At 41.6% G+C, this 24,363-nt stretch overlaps 1 protein-coding gene across 2 annotated transcripts; it reads right to left on the reverse strand.

Annotated features, from left to right (window-relative positions):
• Positions 1-1,094: 1,094 nt before the first annotated feature.
• On the reverse strand, positions 1,095-23,584 carry SOCS5 (suppressor of cytokine signaling 5). Of its 2 annotated transcripts, XM_075204118.1 has the most exons (3): positions 23,326-23,584; positions 16,545-16,778; positions 1,095-2,979 (listed from the first exon to the last, which is right to left on the reverse strand). In XM_075204118.1, the coding sequence occupies exon 3, from the start codon at positions 2,965-2,967 to the stop codon at positions 1,360-1,362; it is 1,608 nt and encodes a 535-aa protein (XP_075060219.1). In that variant the 5' UTR covers positions 2,968-2,979; positions 16,545-16,778; positions 23,326-23,584; the 3' UTR covers positions 1,095-1,359. The 2 variants fall into 2 exon arrangements, with proteins under 2 accessions (XP_075060219.1, XP_075060220.1); XM_075204119.1 differs by lacking the exon at positions 16,545-16,778.
• Positions 23,585-24,363: the final 779 nt, after the last annotated feature.

Genomic DNA, 24,363 nt, shown 5'->3' on the forward strand with positions numbered 1-24,363 from the left:
AGGGGATCATTTCACCATCCATGTTGCCAGTTTCATATAGTATAGTAACCCTTTAGTTACATTATTCATGTGACTTTCTGAGGAGGAACCCCCCAAAAAAACAAAAACACTATTCCACTGAAGACGAATCGTAATGATCAACATGGACAGCCTTATTGCACCAGAAGATCTGCATAGGCAGTAATCAGTAATCTATTTAAAAGGGAATTTTTATCTGTCAAAAACTACCGACTTAAATCTGTATTTAAAATATTCAACATAATTAAGCACTAAACCTGTTACCTTACACAAACAAAAGTTACTAAAACATTCACAAATCCATATGTAGAGAATTCAATGTCTACGCTGAGCTTGAGACATTGAATTTACATTTTGCTGTACAAAAGAGTTAAAGTCATTATCTGTTATCAGCCATTTGACTCCACAAAGAGGCTGACTAGAGCAGGCCTGCCCAACCTCTGGCTCTCCGAGTATTGTGGAACTACAAGTCCCAGCATGTCATGTCAACTATCTGCTGGCAAAGGTATGCTGGGGCTTGTAATTCCACAACACCTCGAGAGCCACAGGTTGGCCAGACCAGGACTAGAGCGTACTTCAATGGGATTAATTGGCAAGAAACGAACGAACATGTTCAGAATCACATTATATGATGAGATTTCTTTACACACCAATATATATCTGTAAATGTTATCTGCAGACATTTTACAGAAGGTAATTTGCATTTTTGATTTAGGCATCATCTAAAACCTCAATAATCCAGTTAACGGAGCATATTCACCAATTTCATAGCTCGATTTAAAAATATTTTTCAAACAGAATTCATTTCACAGGCTACATTAAAGTAATATTTTACCGACTTTAGCTTCATAAAAAGGCATCAAATTTATTCTCAACAGGATTGCAAAGACATGCCGTCTATCTAGCTTTTTATAGGGCACATGGGACTCTATGAAGTGGGCAATATTTAGCGCTCATACGACAAGTACTGAAACTATTGTACGGCTTTTTGTAGATATTTGCAGTAAGAAAAAAAAAATAAAACACAAAGCACAGACACCCACTTTAGAATGAAATGAAGGAAATACAAGCATTAGTTCAATTAGGGTCAGCAGTCAGCATTCCTAAGAACATGCAGTTTAAAGATTCTGCTCAACAGTTCCAAAGAATGCACAATTATTATTTTTTTTTCCTTACAGGCATATTACAGATTACGGATACACTTAAAGCTTGAAGTGCCATACTATATTAATTCTAAGTATAGTTACATGTGCTTTGTTAACTGATACACATTGCGCATATCCTAAGTCTATGAGGTGATATTTCGGAAGGTAGAGACAGGAGAACAGAAAGGTTTTATTATTATTTAGACTTAATCGGCTCCCTCTCTAGCCACCGCACTCTGACCTTTTGCTTATAATGATATTCCTTAAGGAAGTCTTGTAACATGGATGGCAGGGGAAGTAAATCAATTCCATCATATGTGGTAGACCTGCAAATGACTGCCCGGCAGATGTACTGCAGGCTAAAAGGAAGTGTTCTATTTAAGGGTACTGTAAGCAAGGGTTCAAAAAACATGCAAGAGCTGGGATCTTTATAGTGTTCTAAGAGTCCTGTAACAGTGGAGGAGTGAAACACACAGGGATCATGCGCGTCAAAGCTGAAGTTATGGTTCCACTGCTCAATGCGAGCATGCAGAGATCGGTTGTAGCGGCGGAAGCTCACAGAGAATAGGTAGTCCTCTTGTGCAGAATCCCTGAGCAAAAAGGTGCCTTCTGGCCGGCCCTCCAACAAGGCTTCTGCCTCATAGCGATCCATGACACCCCAGTAACAGGGATTGCTTGTGATCTCTACCAGATCTGGCACAAGGCAGTGAATATAATCAATCTGTGTGTGAACTTTCCAGGCTCCCTGTCTATTAGTTTGCATATGGCTGTCTCCTGAAAACTGACGTTGCTTCTGGCGACGTGACTGCAAGCAGAGAGTCGGGCCGTCTTCTTCAGACTCGCATCCAACTTGTGATGCCGCACCCCCGTCCCCTGCCGCGTCAGCCATGCCAGGAGCAAGTTTTGGTCCAAGCTTATATACTGGGTTAACTTGTGCTGTAGCTTCAAACGTGTGGATCTGGGCATTGGGAGGAGGATCGACGCCTTCTTCAATGCTAAGCCTACGCCTCTCGCGTAATCTATCTTCTTCGTCTTCAGTAGAAAGCAGGGATTGCTCAAATGTGTCCAAAATGCTAGAGTGTGGGCTCACTGGGGCTGTGTGTTGTTTAATCAGGTGCCACTTTTGGGCCAGGTCTGACCCAGCAGGAAAGGGGCATTTTTCAAGCATTAGCTCCGAGAGATGAATCTTCCTCTTGGTAGTGAAGAGTGGCTTTGATGGCCTGTTGTATGCTCTAATCGGAAAGCACAATCCCACAGTCTCATTCAGTCTCTGGCGTAAACTGTGGCTTCCTAAAGCTCGACTGGATACAGCCTCCATGTCATGAACAGATCCTACTACGTGTCGTCTTTCTCTCCTTTGAAGTCCACTCCTTTGCCTACCAATTTTTTTTTCCGGTTCAAGAGAGTTTTGAGCTTTGGTGGAGCATGAATGTTTTTTCTTTGCTCCCCATGGTGCATGACGAGTATAGGAGTCCCTGCGTGCCAGGCGGGTCCCAGCGCCTAGACCCACCTCACTGTCAATACTAATCTCAACTAGTTGTGGCATTTCAGATACACAGTTTGGATTCCTCCTATTCGAGCTACTACAGGGACTCCTGTTTAGTTCAGAAGAAAGGTTTCCCTGCAAGAAACTAGTTGACTGCATGGAGTCCTGACCAGCAGACGTTTCTGCTTTATCCCCACCACTCAGACACCGGTTTGCATTAACATCCACAATGTTGGTTTGGTTACCATCATCATCGTGGCTAAAGAGATTCTGACAACGATATTTGAATGTATTCCACATTTTCCCAACTTTATCCATTGATCAGCTCACCTGAAATTAAAGAAAGGCACCATTACAAATGAATCTAAAAGTGACATAATGAAATGGCAAAAAATAAACAGATAAGGACGCAAAAAGTAGTTGGTCACCCCTGAAAGAATAGGATGAGTAAGAACAGGTTAAACTTAATTGGTCTATGTATTTTTATGCCGCTATATGGTTGAAAAGCCACCCACTTAGACTTATTAGCTTCTTTGTGGCACTAAGAAGGTATCTTAATACAGAAGTCGACCATGACATATAGTAAACTGTCTGGATGATGAAAGCATTACCTAACCTCCCTAATGGTGCCCCGCTGGAATCACCCATCTGACCCAAACGAGTGAACACCATGAACCTAAACATTTGGCTACACACATGTATGGCAGAGTCTGACAGAGATCCAGCTTTACATGGGGGAGTGGGGTTTTAAAGCATTAAATTTTACAACACAGTACAGATAACCGTGGTTGTGGCAGCCTGACAATTTGTATTGTAGTGAAAAGGAAGTGTAGGGGGGGTGGGTAATAAGAGACTTCTTTCAAACTCTCTTGGTAAGCAATGGATAGGTTACAAGGGCTAAGATAGATACATAGAAAATCTTATCAATTGCATGGGGTTTTCTTTCAACTCCGGTCTGTGTGGACAGTTTTTTAAATAGATGTAATGGACCCATAAAGTCTATTTTGCAAACAAAACCATTTGGTTAAATACACAGTAAGGAATGGGAACCTGATTTGGTTACCTAGTTACCTTCTCCGCTTACGGGACAGTCAAAGTATAAGGTGCATCCCACATCATCAGCAGGTTTGAACACTAAAAGTGTTTTTACTGTACAATGAATCGCTCTGATCCTGCAGTGGGGTGGTGTATATGTACGTCTACATGTTATTCCGTGCCCCTTGAAGCGTGTGTGCATCTAGTTAATGGTGAAAGTTAGCTAGGGTGTAAGATGTGCAAAATAAACCCTATGGGTCTATTAAATCTATTAACTAAGGAAAAAAAGGTGCAGAAATGATTAATTACATATCCTTATGCCACTATGAAAAATGCAATTATAAATACATAAACCTAGTACAGTGTAATAACATGATGGTTTAATGTAGGGCTGGTTGCCCAAAGTCAGGATAATGCCCAACATTGCTTTGTGTGGGATTCCTAGGAACCCTGCAGCACTGAACATTGCCTGGACACTGTATAGCTGTCCAATAGAAGAGACCGGTCTAACAATATGGTTACACCATCTGCCAATTCTCCAGTCAAATGAAGATTTTCAGGAGTAAAACATCTTTAAAAGTAACAGATAAAATCATTTCTATAATGAAAGGAGATGTGAATATTTGTTACATTTTAATGTGTTCAGTGCCTACTGGGTAAGATTTACAAAAATCAACAAACTCCCCTGCAGCCCACTTTAAATAATGCTTAGTACAGAAGAACACCCCCACGGGCTGCAATGTGGAGAACGCACTGCTGTAGTGTGCCAACTTGTGAGCTCTGCAAACACATCAGGTCTATTACACAACCTCACAAATCAAATTAACTTTGAATTATGCATTATTAAAACAAAATGCAAATAAACAACCACTGTAGTGCCAGCTCTTTCTACGCCTTTATAGCACTAAGGTTTATGAAACAAAATAATCCTGCAATTTAAACAGCAAAGTCCATCATTTTACATATAAAGTAACGGAATCCCCAGCCAGACTGATGCACAATCGGCTCTCAATGAGCTTTACCTATGGACACATCTTATTCTCAAACATTCTACAGGTTATAATCTCACTCCTTATCTCAGCAATTCATGGAGAAATTTAGATTAGTTGTATATCCTTTAATAATGTGAAACCAAATACTAACGTATTCACAAGTTGAAACTTACAATAGAGCATATTTTGTATGGCGTCCAGCAGGTAGGCAAATTGTGGGGAAACACCCTAAGAGTTACGGCTTGGGATAGGGTTGTCTGAGCTGCAGCTGTCCTGAGTTGTAAAAAGCATTCATGACTATCTACATTATCCTAGATATTACCCAGTGTGAAATTATTGATGAACTGTGCAACATTCTATCCCCACCCCCTATCAAGCGGTCACCCAATCCTCACGCTCGCTTTCATGGCACCAGGTGAAGACAGAGAGAATGACCGAGCATTTAACAAGTTAGCCTTTATATGCAGAGCACATTAAAAATCCCTATAATAATTCAACATTATCTACAATATATTACCAGTATTTCTTGCTCATCCTCTTCTTCGTTTCTTACGTAACCAACAATTTAATCTGCTGTTTCCATCCAGCACAAGCAAACATTTGAACTCTCCTCTGCCCTCAGTGTGGAACATAACACATTGGAACAGAGGTCACCAGGGTGCACAGGACCTGTGTGAAAACGTTCTTTAGGTAAACCAAAATGTTTGTATAGTTTTTAATCCTTAATCCAAGGACTCAAACAATCAGCATTTTTCTTTAGCATTCGTCTTCCCTTATATATCTGGAATGAATCTCAGTGCATGCGTCTGACAGGAATATAGACAAGCATTGGATAGACAGCACAAACTCCTTACAGACGTGGGTCAATACTTTGGCCTCAAGCACTTGATGAGCCTTACAGTGCAAGCAAACAAACAATGAAATGGATCCCGAACTCCTGGAACACACTCAATGACCGCGCTCCATGCGCGAATACCCCAAGTTCCAAAATAGATCTTTGTTAAATGTTTACTTCTAAACTGAGCATTTACTTTTGCCTTTATTCTCTTTTCAGTTTATGCAGAGTTTACAGCATGTGTCTTCTAGAAGATATGAATCATTCCCATGGGGCATTTTGTACATGCCGATTGTTCTTTCTTACTTAAATAACTGCAGCAATGAAGATTGGGCGTGGTTTTCTGAATTAAGCGCTGTTAGCGATTAAGTTGTCAGCAACATTATCTCACTATTTGCTGACAACAACCCGCCATTGATCATACTGCTCCCAGTCTCTCAAACATAGGGATGGAGAACATGGGATAATAGTATCTAACCCAAGATTTGCATGTGCATCATTTTTAGAAAAGGTTATGAAAGCATGCTATAGGTGCATTTCCAACTGTGACAACAAATACACGTACAATATATTTAATATAGAGTTCAAAGCAGTGGTGGGCAACAGGCGGCCCGTCGTTCTCCTGACCTCACTTATTCTCTGCGACGCGCACAGACTAAGTGAATGGGAGCAGCTGGCTTCCTTGCCATGTGACCTCCTTTGCACACATGGAGGTGACGCAGCGCAACCAATCAGAAGAGGAAGAGTTACTAAAGTGCATTCTGGACCACATTCTCTCCCTCATTACTCTGCGGACTCTGGTCAAGCAGGTAAGCCTTGGGGGGTATCTGTGTAGTATGTGGAGGGGTTTCTGAATACAAGTGGGGGTCTGACTGCATGTATATTTGGAGCAATTGTGGCCTGTGGTAGAATTTTGGAACAGGTGGGCACGTAGGTGCATTTTGGGATGAGTTCTGAAACCAAGGGCAATGTGTGGGCCTTGGAAGTTCATTGGGTTGTCCATCACCGACTTAGAGTTAAAAAAAAAAGGGGGGGGGGGGCAAAAGAACCACACACACACACAAAACCAACACATATGTTTGACATACACAGAGATAATCATCAAGCACCTCCTCCTACAGTCACTGTTAGACATTCTACTAAAGAGAGGGAACTTTCCACATCTTCCAAAGTCAAAATATTCCGCACCTACAGGTGAATCAATGACAAAGTTACACTACTGAGGGCTATGTGAGGTACCTACCTACCCCAGCCCACAGTGAAAATGTTTGATGCAAAAGCAAAGTGTAGATTGAAGAGCGATAATTAAGTAACTTAAATAAACAGCTAAAATAAGGTGCCTGAAAAAATTAAACTGGAAACTGTCAAATTCCAAAACAGGATTTGTTCCTGAATTTTTTTTTTATTTTTTTATTTTAAATGCAAAGCGTCAAAAACGTACCATATTTTCACTTCTGTCGGTTAATACCATTTTGTCTTTTGCACTTTCCAAAAGCAACAGAAAAACTTTAAAGTGAAGAGTTTGCCGTTTAACTTCCTGGATTATCTTGGCTTGGAGCGGCTGAAAATCCGACGTATCTCCATTTCTCTCTGAAATGTTCTACTTGTGGCTGTTGGCTGCAGACTGTATATTTTACTCTCCAATCTCACATTTACATCACATCTGGCTATGTGAAAGAGTGCTTACTAATACATAAATGGAAATGTGGCTATGTTTTTATAAACAAAATAGGCCAACTTGTCTTTCATTCAAGTTTCTCCGTCTTATATAAATGCATTTAGCATTCGGTCATTAGAAATCCCAGCATACAGCTATTAAGAGGCATGATTATACACATGTGCTATAACTCATAGTAAAAAAAGTTTATAAAATTAAAGATACCTGGTTGCCATCAATCACAGCACATCTGTACACATAGAACCATGATATTAAAAAGGTCTGTGTGCTTAGCTTAATGTAGAAGCAGGGCCGGATTAAGGGAATGGAGGCCCCTGGGCTAAGGGGCCCTCCATTCCCCGCGAGGCCCCCAATGTGAGCCGTCCGCCGCCCCCCACCCCCCGCGAGGACCCCCCCCAAGCACTTACCTGTCAGTGCAGTCCTCCGTCCCGGCGCGCTGTAAGCTCCTTACTGAGGAGATCTCGCGAGAGTTCATGAACTCTCGCGAGATATCCTCAGTAAGCAGACTACAGCGCGCCGGGACGGAGGACTGCACTGACAGTACTCAGCAGCATCGAACGGGCCGGGGGCGCCCCCGCCCCCGACCGATCAATAATGCTGCTGAGGAGTTTGAAGGGCCCCCTGGATGCCCGAGGCCCCTGGGCTATAGCCCAGTTAGACCTCGGGTTAATCCGGCCCTGTGTAGAAGGCATATTTATTTACATCATATATTTTTTAATTTTAATTGATGCTTATAACATCTTTTTTATGTAAACACTATATGAGGTTTGTGCCATTTAAAGTTAATGCATGCTTATGTATTAAAGAAAAGGCTGTTCCTTTACAATTACACTTCTATGTAATTTCATCTCCCACCACCCAAGGAGATCATTGTACAGGAGCTCTTCACACTGTAATGTCACTATAATAGCTATACTATATAAAAGAGTGCTTGATTTATAGAATAGATTAACCATTTCCCAACTGGCGGAACCTAGAGGTTATCATACCCTGGATTCCATCAGTTCACCAACAAATAACCTCACCCCTGGCTCCGAGGTGAATGGTCACTCTCCAGAGCCAGACACTTAGTGAATAAAGCAGCCCGTGCAAACCTGAGCCATTGCAACTGTATTATGAATACATTTACCCTGAGCACTTTACACAGTCCCTCAGGGTGTAGAGAGGGGTCAGGGCTGAGCATCTTCTGGACTTCAGAGGCACACACAAAACAAAAAACTAACAAACAAAAAACACTTTTGTACCAAGAGCTTTTACCACCTAAACTGGGGGTGGGAGGTGACACATGAGCAGAAATATCTAAATTACAGTTATAAACACAGATACCATCTTCAGTATTCAGTTTTGTAACGGACTAACCTATTTCGTTATTACTCGAGCGGTTCTTAGAAACCTTTGGCGACGACAACAAGATGGAAGCCAAAAATGTCCCAGTGCTCCTATGTATAGGAGCTTGTGGATCACATGGAAACAGGCTGCACAAACCTTGCAGAGACCATCCAGAGAGCAAACAATGACACAAGCACACAGGAGGTGGACCCAACCTCATAGCGAGCAGAGGAGGTTTACTTCAGGATGGAATATAAATATATTGTTGGAACTGGTCCTGATAATAACTGCATTACGGTAAAATGATGGAACTGCAGAGTGAAAATAACCAAAAGGCAGAAACATGGGAAAGTACATTTGTTAGATATACACAATGTGCATAAAAAGCGTTTAGTCACTGTGGTTACCGAATAAATTTATCTCCATCTTCCAAAAAACATTTTACACACAGACACTCTATACTTCTTATAAATAGACAAAATATAGTTACAACAGCATAAAACAGTAATAAATATAGACATGCATAACCTTAACTTACACACTAAACAATATCCCAATAGTAGCTATAAATAACAAGGGATAAACAGCTACATTCAGGTTTCCATGAAAGACACATTAGTGTTAGTTAAACCAAGGTATGAGCCAAGTGCCAAGATTTCAGGAATACATCTACATGGTCTTCAGACATTGCTCTCGATTCTTCTAGTAAACGCATTTTGTCGCTGTGATACATTCTAGTGCAAGGTGGATTGTTTCTAAATTCAGGAATTATACATTCTCATAATCAAAGAACATAAGCAAATAAAAGTATCTGGTATCTGTAGGTTTTGAAGGGTCTGAAGTTCAAAAATCAAGTCTATTATGATATCCCTTACATGGGACTGAAGGATAGACCAAATGACTACTGGCTCCACACAGTCAGGGACATCACGGACATATCATGCCTCTATCATCTTGTATCATTACCACTTTTACACAGTCACAGTGGAACAGAAAGATAAGTCTGAACACTGCATTTTAAGAACACGTTTCATCCATAATTATTGGATTTAGTTTTCCTTTCATCTTTATCCAGGCAAATCATTCAAATCTACGCTCCAAGCTACATACAAGCCCTCAAAATGATTTTTTAGATCATTGCACTATTTTAAACAGGCCACATGTGAAAGGAAACACTTAGAACTAATCCCAAATGGTTTAAACAAAGTGTGTCAAATCATATCAGAGTACCATTTATTACAACCCAATTCACTTCAGGGACCGCATGGGCTGTCTTCTAACCTTCAAAAGAACTGCACATTACCCTTAATATCGGTAATAATTTAAAACAATACATTCAATCAATGATGGGAGAGAACTGTAACAACATATCAGTGGGTATTTTAAACTAGTGTTACAAGCTGTAACAAACAAGTCTGTCAATAAATCAGGTCTGTTGCCCATCACTGCTATCTGTCCAGTCATATGAGTGACTTATACTGAAATCTGTGTGCTGTATACTATACCGCTGGACAGATAGTACACAGGCTTGAATAGAAGGCTCTCCTACTTGGTAGAGGATACTGTTAGCTAATGACATGACAGCCATCCAAGTCGATGCTCGAGTACTACTCACTAGTAGCCCCCCCTTGCAGGGAAGGTGTGGTAAATTAGATAAGCCATTTCAGCTTCATTTCAGAGACATTTGGGAGACCTGAAGACCACGTCCTGCAACACTTCTGCTTGTTGTTAAATGATAAAGCAAATATTAGCTTTCAACCAAAAATACAAGTGCACAGGGTTAAATTAAACACATTCATATATATCTTTAAAAATAGAATTTCGAAATTCCTTAATTGAACGCAGGAATCAAATCAGACATTTAAAGTGGAGTAGGGTTTCTGGGAATTCTCACACCAGATTCCAAACAGGCTCACATGCTTAATGAGGGGTGAGGCTGAACCCTGCCTTGATCTATATTTGTAAATAAAAGACAGTTAAAATAAACCTTCATTTGGAGACTAGTTATGCTACATTCTCCCACACGTCAGGCGTTTTAAGCTCTTCCCATTATTACAGGCAGGTGAGGACACTGGCATTATATAGCTGATAAGCATCTAGCTCTCAGATAATAACTGCAGCTCCAGGCAGAATTAGGCTTTAAAGTAACCATTAGTTCTTCCCAAATCGGTCTCACTGAAATAGCATTAGGAAGCTGCAGTTTTATAAGTATGACTGGTCGAAGGTGACCATGGCCTTATCTGTGTGGAGTTTGTATGTTCTCCCCGTGTTTGTGTGGGTTTCCTACCACACTCCAAAGACATATTGGTAGGTTAATTAGCTGCTGCCGAAATTAACACTAAGCTCACATGAGCAGGGATCGATGTGAATGCCAAAAATTCTGTGCAAAGCACTACGGAATTGGTGGCGCTATATAAACAAATGATGATGATGGACTGAAGACCAAATGTGGGTAAAATCCCTGGATATAGCACATCCTCTAAACAAAGGAGGGTTTACTTCTGGATAAGTTGATTGAAGGAATACAGGACTGGAGTAAACCATTTTAAGTTACAATATAAATAATATATAAAGCGAAAAAAAAAAAATCTACAAGTTAAAATATTTAAAACATAAGGACTATAGGCAAATGATGCAGCATGAAAGTACAAAAAAATAAAGTGGTCTTTGGTGTGTACACTTGGCATGGGCCCATGCCTAGGGTAGAGTTCATTTCCTAGCTGGATATACAGTAACAGGCTAACATATACAAACACTTTACAGGATGACATGGTCTAGCTGCACTTATATATGCAGATCATTTATCCCTATGAAGGACGATCTTACAATACAATGTTACACAAAACTGTTATTATCACTTATTTGTATACTGCCACCGTATTACAAAGTGCTGTACAGAGAATATGTCATTCTCATCAGTCCCTGCCCCAGTGGGGCCTGAAGTTCTTGGAGTGTGGGAGGAAACTCATCCAAACACAGACAGAACATACCAACGTCACAGAGATAGAGCCCTAGTCCAATATCGAAATCAAGGGGGTATATTCACTAAACGGCAGTTTTAAAAAAAGTGGATGTTGCCTATAGCAACCAATCAGCTTCTAGTTATCATTAATTTAGTATATTCTACACAACAACAGCTAAAATCCGATTGGGTGCTAAGGACAACATCTTCACTTTTTCAAACACGCAGTTTAGTAAATATACCCCATGACCCCTGTGCTGTAAGACAGCAATGCTAACCACTGTAAAAACACACAGAAAATTGTATGCTTTTTTTGCCTATTGCCTTCAGTAGGAGCGCTCCAATGTATAGTGGGCCCATTCTTCAATGAACTTTACTCTTAGATGTGCCTAAACTGACTGTGAAACAGATAAAAAGCACTTCCATGTAACAGCTCACAAATATTGCATCAGGGTAAAATGAAATGAAATAAATAGTTACAAATATCTTGTATAACCTGGTTTTCTGCCTGTGTGATTTCCATGGTAATATCACTCCGTCACAAGCTGTGTATTTACTCTCTTAATATTATAGTCTACACAAGCTGACCATAGCTCTCCATCTAAAACTTCTATTTCCATTCTGTGGGCTTTCACCACGGACAATGGGGGGAGGCTTCAAACTGGTGCAGGGTGCAAGTGCAAACCATAATCTGATTGGATGCTATGGGTCACAGCAACTTCATTGCAGTTAGCAGGATTTATAAATGTTTCCCCATGTATAATACAGTGGAAATGTAACTTGACGACCTGCAGAGACATTGCTGCCAATGAGCATTACTGGAACTGGAAATGTGACTGTAAACCAGGAATGCAAACAAGAGTGATAAACTACTATTTAACAACCTCAGGAACAGTACTATGAAACATGATCCAAAAACTTCTGTTGTGTTTAGCGAAATTACTTGTTTCACAATTATAAACGACTGCCGTTCTCCAGGGCTGCGAGCCAAAGCTGTGTAGCAAGAAGGTGGGCCTATAATGTCTGGCTGGACAAGGTCTACCAGCCATGGCAGTTACCTATACTACCTAAACCTCACTTTCTGGGGTCATTGTTTTCCAGGCTGCAGGAAGAGCACAACAGTTTTGTGGCTACTCAGAAATGGAGATTTGACATCAGGCATTACATTATGTTTTACATAGTATGACTGTATGCACTGAGACAAGACCTACCAGATTCCTACTCCGTTACCTGTGTTTAACACTCCTATTCCATCCAGACTCACCAACATTCTTATTCCCTTATGAAATGACCAACAACCCTCCCAATCCCCATCAGTCGCTTGTCTAGTGCTCTAATAAACCTTATAAATAAAAGTTGATAATCAGGACTATTTTATTTGACAATGTATCCCCAAACTTTCTTATGCGGTGATTCTTTTTAATCCTGTTATACTTGTTGACTAAAATAAAGAATTGTGCGTTATATATACACATATTAATTTGACTGTCTCATGAGCACTATAACTTTTGTTTATTATCGCTGTCTGAAACACTTGCCACTACAAATGCACAAATCTCCCCTTACAGGAGAAGTGTTCAGGCAGAGATATTCCATTTGTGGCTGATACAAAAGGAAAAACCTGGAATGTGCCGTTTAGACAGCCCGAGCCATGTCATCCTGGGTATATTGTTCTACTTCCAACCTTGACACTCACTTTCAGCCTAAATTAGCTTAGATTCAATTAACGGAGTTAAATCTAGCCTTTTATATCCATTAAGACACTCAAAAGGAAAAATTCAGCACTCATGTGAAGAGCTCCACAAGTTAAACATGAACACAAGGGTCTGTTGCTTCATCCCATCTGGTACGCCCCTCGAGGTGGGTCCGGAGCTTCATCCTATCCGGTGTGCCCCTCGAGGTGGGTCCGGAGCTTCATCCTACCCGGTGTGCCCCTCGAGGTGGGTCCAGAGCTTCATCCTACCCGGTGTGCCCCTCGAGGTGGGTCCGGAGCTTCATCCTACCCGGTGTGCCCCTCGAGGTGGGTCCGGAGCTTCATCCTACCCGGTGTGCCCCTCGAGGTGGGTCCGGAGCTTCATCCCACCCGGTGTGCCCCTCGAGGTGGGTCCGGAGCTTCATCCCATCCGGTGTGCCCCTCGAGGTGGGTCCGGAGCTTCATCCCATCCGGTAGGCCCCTCGAGGTGGGTCCGGAGCTTCATCCCATCCGGTAGGCCCCTCGAGGTGGGTCCGGAGCTTCATCCCATCCGGTAGGCCCCTCGAGGTGGGTCCGGAGCTTCATCCCATCCGGTAGGCCCCTCGAGGTGGGTCCGGAGCTTCATCCCATCCGGTAGGCCCCTTGAGGTGGGTCCGGAGCTTCATCCCATCCGGTAGGCCCCTTGAGGTGGGTCCGGAGCTTCATCCCATCCGGTAGGCCCCTTGAGGTGGGTCCGGAGCTTCATCCCATCCGGTAGGCCCCTTGAGGTGGGTCCGGAGCTTCATCCCATCCGGTAGGCCCCTTGAGGTGGGTCCGGAGCTTCATCCCATCCGGTAGGCCCCTTGAGGTGGGTCCGGAGCTTCATCCCATCCGGTAGGCCCCTTGAGGTGGGTCCGGAGCTTCATCCCATCCGGTAGGCCCCTTGAGGTGGGTCCGGAGCTTCATCCCATCCGGTAGGCCCCTTGAGGTGGGTCCGGAGCTTCATCCCATCCGGTAGGCCCCTTGAGGTGGGTCCGGAGCTTCATCCCATCCGGTAGGCCCCTTGAGGTGGGTCCGGAGCTTCATCCCATCCGGTAGGCCCCTTGAGGTGGGTCCGGAGCTTCATCCCATCCGGTAGGCCCCTTGAGGTGGGTCCGGAGCTTCATCCCATCCGGTAGGCCCCTTGAGGTGGGTCCGGAGCTTCATCCCATCCGGTAGGCCCCTTGAGGTGGGTCCGGAGCTTCATCCCATCCGGTAGGCCCCTTGAGGTGGGTCCGGAGCTTCATCCCATCCGGTAGGCCCCTTGAGGTGGGTCCGGAGCTTCATCCCATCCGGTAGGCCCCTTGAGGTGGGTCCGGAGCTTCATCCTATCCGGTGTGCCCCTTGAGGTGGGTCCGGAGCTTCATCCTATCCGGTGTGCCCCTTGAGGTGGGTCCGGAGCGTCATCCTATCTGGTATGTCGCTTGATGTCTTCTGCAATCTAGTAGTGCTCTCTTCATTCCTACACATGCTGGGGTTCAGGCCGCCCTAGGCTAATACGCTCCTAGCGCCCTTCGCCTTCCAAGCCAGGCCAACACAAGGTAAGCAAAACATAAATCAACCTTAATTTAATACCCGGCATCCTTCACCACCACCCACCAATGTCTATGTTCCCGTATTTTCTAAACTCATCTCCACTTGACTTTTTAAACGGGTCACAGCAATCTTTGTCACTCATTAAGTTTCCATTAAATTCAGTACGGAGATAGCGGAATGGAGGCGTGACAGAGCGATACTGAGGGGTAAGGGGCGGTCAACATCTGCACTTGTCGCCATCCTTGTCTCTCCTATTCTCCTATTCCCTTATCCTCAAGTGCCCACCCCCAAGGATGACTCATTGTCTTCAGCCATTACCACGGGAATATGTCAAGATTAAAACCCTTCTAACATTTTTCTTTCATGTTTTCTTTGGAGAGCAAGAATTCTTAAATGAATATCAATTTACACCTCTTCATGTCTGTCGCAATTTTAGACCCCCAAAAATGTTGGTATGGTAAGAAGCAGCGGCATGTTGGCTCTGTATGAATTACATCTGTAGGTGCTCTGTGAAATCGTATGTTGTAACCAGATTTCATACTACCTCTCACACATACAATTTTACTGTATTATAACTATTCAAAAAAATCTCAACTAAAACACAGGGCGATGATTTTGGGTAGTATCCTGCAAGTGTCATGAAGCCATGACATTTCACATTACTGGAGGGTAGCCACCTTAAATCTAGGCGTGTTAGCCTTTAATATCATTCATGGAGTGGATGCATTCCATTACTGAACAAGAGGAAAACAGATGCATCTTATAGCACGCAGTCACTCTACTGCAAAACATTTAAATATGAAACATTTTACAGGAAAAACAAAACAAACTTTTGCATGGGTCACGCAAGCGGATACAACCTTCTACATATAAACAAAGAGAAAAGATGCACTACACACACACACACAAAATAATCCACACTATTAAAATGATTTATGGAAGTGGGCAGGACCAGTTTCTATAGTACATAATGAGTACAGATGGGCCAAGAAAACACAAAATTATGCTTCCTGACTGCTCCAGAAAAACACTCCTGCATTCAAACTTGGTCCAATGAAATCAGTTTCATATTTTGTTGCAACTGACGTTTGTATAAGGACTATAATGTACAGTTAGTTTTTTTTTTTAAACCTATTCATTCCAAAAGTGCAAAGGAAATATAAATAATAAAAGGCACTGTGTACATTAAAATAAGGCTAGAATTGCACTGCACCCTACAATAATTTACACTTCATGACTCTGCCCCACTATATGAGAAAAGACGGGGTCCGTAAAGGACTACCTGTGGTCTTGACAATACTTAAATACTTGGCACTTTCCCTCCCACAAGTCAATGGTATTTAGGTCCAGCAGCCTTTTCCATCCATAGCACAGGCTGAACAGGCTGTTCCAGATAGATGTACCAGTCTGACCAGAAAGTCCCTCATTACCTGCAACCTTATCGCTGAATGAAAGGAGGAGACAAGGAAATGTACTGGTTTGTAGCAATTTGATCAACTACAAAAGACATCCTTTGAAACAAAACCTAACATTAACATTTGCACAGCCCAGTATATACAACAGGTTGAGGCTTGGGGTAGACTGTTTTCTGTAGTAAAATAGGGCAATGTAATCAAACTTCTATCCAGTCAGGCTGTGCTTACTGCTAGAAAAAGTTCATCATACGGAAAATAAGACTTCTACAGCATCTTAAATATAGGTGCAGCTGTCCAAACATAATATCACAAATGAGCAACTTTATAAAAATAAAACAAACACAAAAAAAACCAAACTTAGAGCCTGCTTGGGCTCCAATGGCACTTTTTGTATATACTTACCGGAATTATTTCTTCATTGCATTCTTCATTATGGAATATTTATGAAGTTATCCAGTTGAAAGATATGTGACCGTTAACACATTTTTGTTTGTCCACTCATTACCAAGTGCTGAAATGTTGCTGTGGTCGAGTGTAATGTGGGTTTTATGGCTCCAAGGCAGCGAGATGACAAGTGCAAGTCAAGAGCAGAAGAGATCTTCTAGTGCAAAAGCACCCTTCGTGCTACAATAAGCCCTGCACACAAACACAACATAGTATATATATGAGCACAATGTTATGATAAGATTTAAAATCAATTTTAACACTGAACCTAGAGTATTAGGATATAAAACCGAGCCGAGAAATTAGAAAAAAACAAAAAACACACAACATTGCATATAATCAGTGAATGCATTTCTCTTTATAGTTCGTGTCTAGTTAAACTTTGATATCACTTGCAAGCATGGGCAAGATTATCAAATGCTACAGCATCTGCCCACAGATCTCAGAACTGCAGAAAATTGTCAGCCAGCTTTTTTTTTTTTTTACTGTAATCTGATTAATTGTTAATGCAGGTTGCACCAGATGGGGAATTAAACATATTGCATAATCACGTAACAGAAGATACAACAGTTACTTCTGATCCCCAGCAATATTTCTGGCTAACACCATCGTACAATGCAAGTAAAGCCCCAAAGCACAGCAACCAATCAGATTTAGATTGTCTAACGTGCCCTAGACCAATAAAAGCTGCTGATTGGTTACTATGGTTCATTGCAATTACAGTTTATTAAACAATATAAAAAGCTGCATACTACTGTGTTGAACGATATAATTGTAAGCTTACAATTAACTACATATTTCCACCGTACTCTCTCATTTCTGCGGCAGATGTTTTTCTCTAGCTAAACAGGCAGACAGTAGGTGTCATTCATAAACTTTGCATCAAAGTGCAAACAATTGCACTGATCCATAGCAACCAATCAGCAGCTTCTAATGGTCTAGGCAAAGTTAGACAATTGAAATCTGATTGGTTGCTATGGTTTAGTGCACTCGTTACAGCTAAATGCATTGTCTGTTAACGAGTACTAGTGGCTCACAGACCTGCACTGCTGGATTGATATAATAATAGTGGTCTTGCCTTTTTAACCTGTTTAAGGGCCTGTTAGGATACTGGGGTTTAGTGGTCCTTTGAACACAATGACTGATGATGGTGGACACAAACTCAGATCATATAGTAAGTGAAATACTTGTATTGCTATAGAGAAAAGAACAGACCTACATTAACAACTGCATAAAACAAATTACACTTATTGAGCAAATCTAAATATGAAAATATATACAGATATTTATTTTTTTATATATAAAACAAGCAAAACAAAAACAGTTTCCCCTATTTATTTTTTTTATTAGAGTTGCTATCCAGATTCATATTGACTAGCGATTAGACAGATAGATACACAATCAATATACACTGACCAGCCACAACATTAAAACCACTGACAAATTAAGTGAATAACATTGATTATCTTGTTACAATGGCACCAGTCAAGGGTTGGGATATATTGGGCAGCAAGTGAACAATCAGTTCTTGCAGTTGATGTGTTGGATGCAGTAAAAATGGACATGCATAAGGATCTAAGTGACTAACAATTGTTATGACTAGACGACTTGGACAGATCATCTCCAAAACGGCAGGACTTGTGGGGTGTTCTCAGTATGCAGTACCTACCAAAAGTGGTCCAAGGAAGAACAACTGGTGAACTGGCAACAGGGTCATGGACGCCCAGGCTCATTGATGTGCGTGGGGAGCAAAGACTATTCCATCTGGTCCAATCCCACAGAATAGCTACTGTAGCACAAAATGCTGAAAGAGTTAATGCTGGCTAGGATAGAAAGGTGTCAAAACACACAGTACCATGTAGCTACAGACCGGTCAGAGTGCCCATGCTGACCCCTGTTCACCACCTACAACGTGTATTTGAGCACTAGAACTGGACCATGGGGCAATGGAAAGGTTGCCAGGTCTGATGAATCACATCAGGTGAACGTGCATAGTTTACCTGGGGAAGAGATGGCACCAGGATGCACTACTGAGAGAAGGCAAGCTGGGGAGGCAGTGTGATGCTCTGGGCAATGTTCTCCTGGGAAACCTTGAGTCCTGACATTGATGTGGATGTTTCTTTGACACAAACCACCTACCTAAACATTGTTGCAGAACAAGTACACCCCGTCATGGCAAAGGTATTCCCTGATGGCAGTGGCCTCTCACTAGGATAATGCGCCCTGCCACACTGCAAAAAATTGTTCAGGAATGGTTTGAGGAACAAGTCGAAGAGTTTAAGGTGTTGGCTTGGCCTCCAAATTTCCCAGATCTCAATCCGATCGAGCATCTGTGGGATGTGCTGGAAAAACAAGTCCGAACCATGGAGGCCCCACCTCGTAACTAAAAGGACTTAACGGATCTGCAGCTAATGTCTTGGTGCCAGATACCACAGGACACCCTCAGAGGTCTTGTGGAGTCCACTACTCGACTGGTACGAGCTGTTTTGGCAGCACAGGGGGGACCTACACAATATTAGGCAGATGCTTGTAATGTTGTGGCTGATTTGCCTATATATTATATATATATATATATATATATATATATATATATATATATCTCTATCTCTTAGACCTGCCCTAAACAGATCATCTTGTAAATGCTTTTTACACAGATCATGTTAAACTTATCAAATGATTAGAATTTAGTGGTTACTTCCACTTTGTTTTCAGACATAAATAGCAGGTTCATTCATTATTGGGTTATTTTTAGGATACAACGGGACATCAGCTACCTCATTCTCTACAAGGGGGTCATCAACTAAACTAACCTAGTCATTACAGTACGAGAGATCATTCATTATCCAACCCCCTTTGTTGACATGGACATAGCTTTCGGGCTTGTTGCATAGTTTAGAACAATTGGGGCTTTAGACATCTTTATCAATAAACAAAATCACAGATACAGTTGTAAGCTGTAAAGCAATGCTTACATAGCACAATGTCACCTGTGCAGGCTCACACAGGAACAGAGGAGCCCACCCTATCCATGGCCCCAGAAATGTAACTACCTCAGGCATTGACTGAGCTAGTTAATTTATTAAAATACACAATTAAATTATTCCAAATATATAGAAGGTTTCCCATTTCTGCATTTCAAGCCTAAAGGGACATCAATGTATATTTTACATTTACTTTTAAAACAGAACTTTTGTCCGGGTCAAACATTTTCTTTTTTAGCATTACAGAAAAATAAATCAATCATTTTTTAAAAATTCCATGGCACAAAAGCAACCGCGAGACAATTAAGTCTGCATCATTACCTCTGTGCAGGCTGACATACATGACAGAGGGATTAGTTGATTTACCCAAGCAGATTCATCTTGGTTTCCACTCGGAATACTGGGAGAGAAATCACAAATCTGAACAAACCAAGGATATATATTTTGCAGAAGTAACTTCCAAACAGGACCATTATTCTAGTTTTATTTTTTGAAGGAAAATTTCTAGTTATCGCGGCAGCTTTTCTCCCCTTGTGACACTTCACTATACTACCTACAGAGCGGTAGGCACGTGTTCAGTACGGTCACTGAATGGCTACATAAGCCAGCAATATGGCCAAATGACATAGATCTGGTTGTTCAGGCACAAAGCATCCAGATTACACTGGGCATCTGGTGACATGGTAGTCCCCTTTACTTGTAGGTTAGCCAATGACCTTACACAAGCCAATTGGGCAAGTCAATTTATCTTCCAGACAGGTACATTTAATTCACCTGGACTTTGATCCATCAAATCAGGACACACACACAAACAATAAAATACTCAGCCAATTTGTGGCCAGATTTAAACTTTGGATGCTTAATTTGACCAGCAATGGGCTTATCACAAACAAGATCTGATGGAGTATGGTGAAAACCCAGTTTAAAATGATTACCTGCATAGCAGAGTGTGGGATCAACAATAGAGGCCAAAACATTGCAATATGGCCATACTTGCGTATGTGCAAAGTACTCCCTGGCTGTGACACTTTTTCATGGAACACAGTGAATTTGCACCCACAAAGTGAAGTAAAAAAAAAAAAAAAAAAAATATCCACAAAATGACATTTGTAAAAGTAAATCACTGTCTGACCTCCAATAGAAAATGAGCCAACTTGAATGGTGCAAGCATCCATCATCATTTGTTTATATAGTGCCAGCAAATTTCATAGCACTTTACAATTGGGAACAAACACAGTAATAAAGTATTTTTAATAATAGAATAATACTGGGTAATACAGACATGCAGAGAGGCAAGGGATCCCTGCACACAAGCTTACAATCTATGGGACAATGGGAGTTTGATACATGTGGTTAAGTACATATTACATATTGGACCTGCAGAATGCAAAAGGTAAAAAGTGCTTAGTGGGCTTTATGATTCAGTCAAACAGCAACGTTGGTCAGGGGGTTGCTGTCTGATGAGTAAAATACTAATATATTAACCGGACATTTTATTTTCGTAACAATACTGACATGACACTGTCCTATATTTAAAAAACATACAAATAAAATCCATTCTTTTGAAAATGTTCATTTAAGTGCATCCCTTGCAAAATGCTGTTTTAACGTTTGATAAAATGGTTTTAAATTATATTGTACATTAGAATGTTGAAAATAATCACTACATTCACAATATTGCTTATGCCTCTTTTCCTTAAAAACATTTTTAACACACTTTATGAGAACCTACACATGAATTCCTGTAAGGTAGCATAGGAGAACATGAATCCATCTTCAACTGTATATACAGAACAATTGTGTAATTTCCATGATGCCTTATCGCACAAATACAGCTAAATCTACTTCTCTACTAGTCCACTTGCATATGTCAGATCATAGATTGTGTCATTGTATTGTGAACATTTATAATCTTAATAAGCCCAGATAAGATAAAATGTGTGTAACAGCATTACCATTATAATATACAGTATGTGTGTGTATAATATATTATATATATTTATTTGTCTGGCTCCATTTTAAGAACATCAGCCAGTGAGAATGAAGATCTCAGTGAAACAATTCATAGAACAAAAGAAATGATGTACTTAATATGTTTGTCTAAACTCAAAAGAACCAAATAATCTATATTTTACAAAACATAGTTATGGGATATATATATATATATATATATATATATATATATATATATATATATATATATATATATATATACATATATACACATATATATATATACATATACATATTTATTTTTCTTTCCACCTACATGTTTATATAAGGTAATTATGTTGCAAGGTCTTTTGTCAGAACGTAGGAAAATGCACATCAATATAACAGGTATCGACTGACAATACAAGTCATGAAAAGACTGGCCCAGGAAGAGGGCTACAGAGAAAGGATATAAAAATGCAATAGAATATTTTGTGCTGGAAGAAAACTGGGTGTAAATAAAATGTACTCAGCAATGTGATTGTTAGGTGCAAGGTGCAGGGAGACTTTCTGCAAAACATTATGCCCTGTGCCAAGGGTGTTCTTTGCAGGGAGAAGATTGGGTACAATGCATGTTTCCAGTGATGTGGATGCTCACTATGGGGTGAAGGAAGAAGACTGTGTGCAACAAACATATCCACTGATGTAGGGGAATTGGTGCAGGAAGAAGAGTGGTGCAATACCAAACTATCCAGTGATGAGAGCAGTACAGGAGCAAGTTTGTCTGCAATACAAATGTACCCAGTGATCTGTGCAAGGGGAAAACTGCATGGAACACATTGTGTACTTTGCTGGAGGTGTACTGTGCAGGGTAGAGAAGATTGGGTTCAATACAGATATCAGTGATGTGGATGTGATACATGTGCTTGCAGAGATGTTAGTGCTCAGTGAAGGCACAGAGGGACTAGGTACAATATACATGCATCCAGTGAGGTGGGTACTAATATAATGTATATTATATACACACACACATATATACACATATTCATACACATATATATATATATATATATATATATATATATATATATACACACACACACACACACACACATACTCACACACATATTTATGTATACACATACATAGTGATGGGGGTGCAGAGGGATTAGGTACAATACACAGGTATGCAGGGATGGGGGTGCACAGGGATTAGGTACAATACACAGGCATGCAGGGATGGGGGTACAGTACACAGGCATGCAGGGATGGGGGTACAGTACACAGGTATGCAGGGATGGGGGTACAGTACACAGGTATGCAGGGATGGGGGTACAGTACACAGGTATGCAGGGATGGGGGTACAGTACACAGGTATGCAGGGATGGGGGTACAGTACACAGGTATGCAGTGATGGGGTACAATACACAGGTATGCAGTGATGGGGTACAATACACAGGTATGCAGTGATGGGGGTGCACATGGATTAGGTACAATATACAGGTATGCAGTGATGGGGTACAATACACAGGTATGCAGTGATGGGGGCTGCACAGGGATTAGGTACAATACACAGGTATGCAGTGATGGGGTCTGCACAGGGATTAGGTACAATACACAGGTATGCAGGGATGGGGGCTGCACAGGGATTAGGTACAGTACACAGGTATGCAGTGATGGGGGCTGCACAGGGATTAGGTACAATATACAGGTATGCAGTGATGGCCCAGTGACTTGTGTGCTCAGTGAGGAGGTGCGGGTAAAAGTTTGGCAGCCATGTTATATGTAAGACAGAACAATGGAGCCTGGCTGCAGTTCTTGCTCACCGTGGATGTACTGGATGCTGTCACTGTCCCAGCAGACACACATTCCCGGCAGACCGAGAGGCCCGGACCCCGGCCTCCAGTTACACTCCTCCTCCGCCCTCAGCAATGAATTGCGGCTCTTCTTTTACCACCACCCCGAGGCTAGTCAGAGGCCTTGGCCGCAGCACCGGCTGGTTACGGGTAGCGGTGCTCGGCGGCTCCTCCGCACACACTATGGAGGCAGCGCAGCATCCCCCCAATCTCACCGCCACGGAAAATAACGAAGGGGACTAGACAGCTGTGACTGACGGCAGCTCACCGCCAATCACAAGCCGGCACGGAAGCCTCAGCCAATCAAGGCCCGAGGTGACCAAGACAGCGTGGCTCGGGTTGCGCATATTAGCCAATCAGTGGGCTGTTGGCTGCCAACCACGCGCAACAAGGGCGGGATCAGCACTAAGCTTGGTAGAGACGATGAAGCTATAACCCGGTAGCATTAGTGGAGGCTGTGACTGTATGTGTGAGACCCCTGTGCAGGGAGACCCCCAAACCTAGATCACAGTACTGCCTGTCTGTCACACTGACTGATGGGTTACAGTCTCCTCTCTGAGTACCTACAACATACCATCCCTGACTCTGTACAGAAAACACATATAAACTAGATTAAATTCAGAATAAGAAGACACACTTATGATACTGTACTAATCACACTAGGCTAAACATGATATATAACATCCCTGCTGCATTATCATGGTGTTACTGTAGATCATATTAAGTAACCAACAGAAGCTAAGAGACAGGACACACTTATGATACTGCACTAATCACACTACACACATCAGTGGTTCCCAAACTTTTGCAGTTTGTGGCACCCTTAGAGTCTCCTTAATATTTTCAAGGCACCCCTCCAAAATAATTACAGAGCAGTCCCGTTTTATAAGTAGTTGGGTCAAAAAAACGTAATAAGTACTTAGGTCAGGACAGAAATACTTATTTAGTTGGATTTCTGTGTATTATTTTTGCATACAAGGGAAAAGAATAATTTAGGATATTGCCCCC

The sequence above is a fragment of the Mixophyes fleayi genome, chromosome 3 (assembly GCF_038048845.1).
Source record: "Mixophyes fleayi isolate aMixFle1 chromosome 3, aMixFle1.hap1, whole genome shotgun sequence".
Classification (NCBI taxonomy): Eukaryota; Metazoa; Chordata; class Amphibia; order Anura; family Limnodynastidae; genus Mixophyes; species Mixophyes fleayi.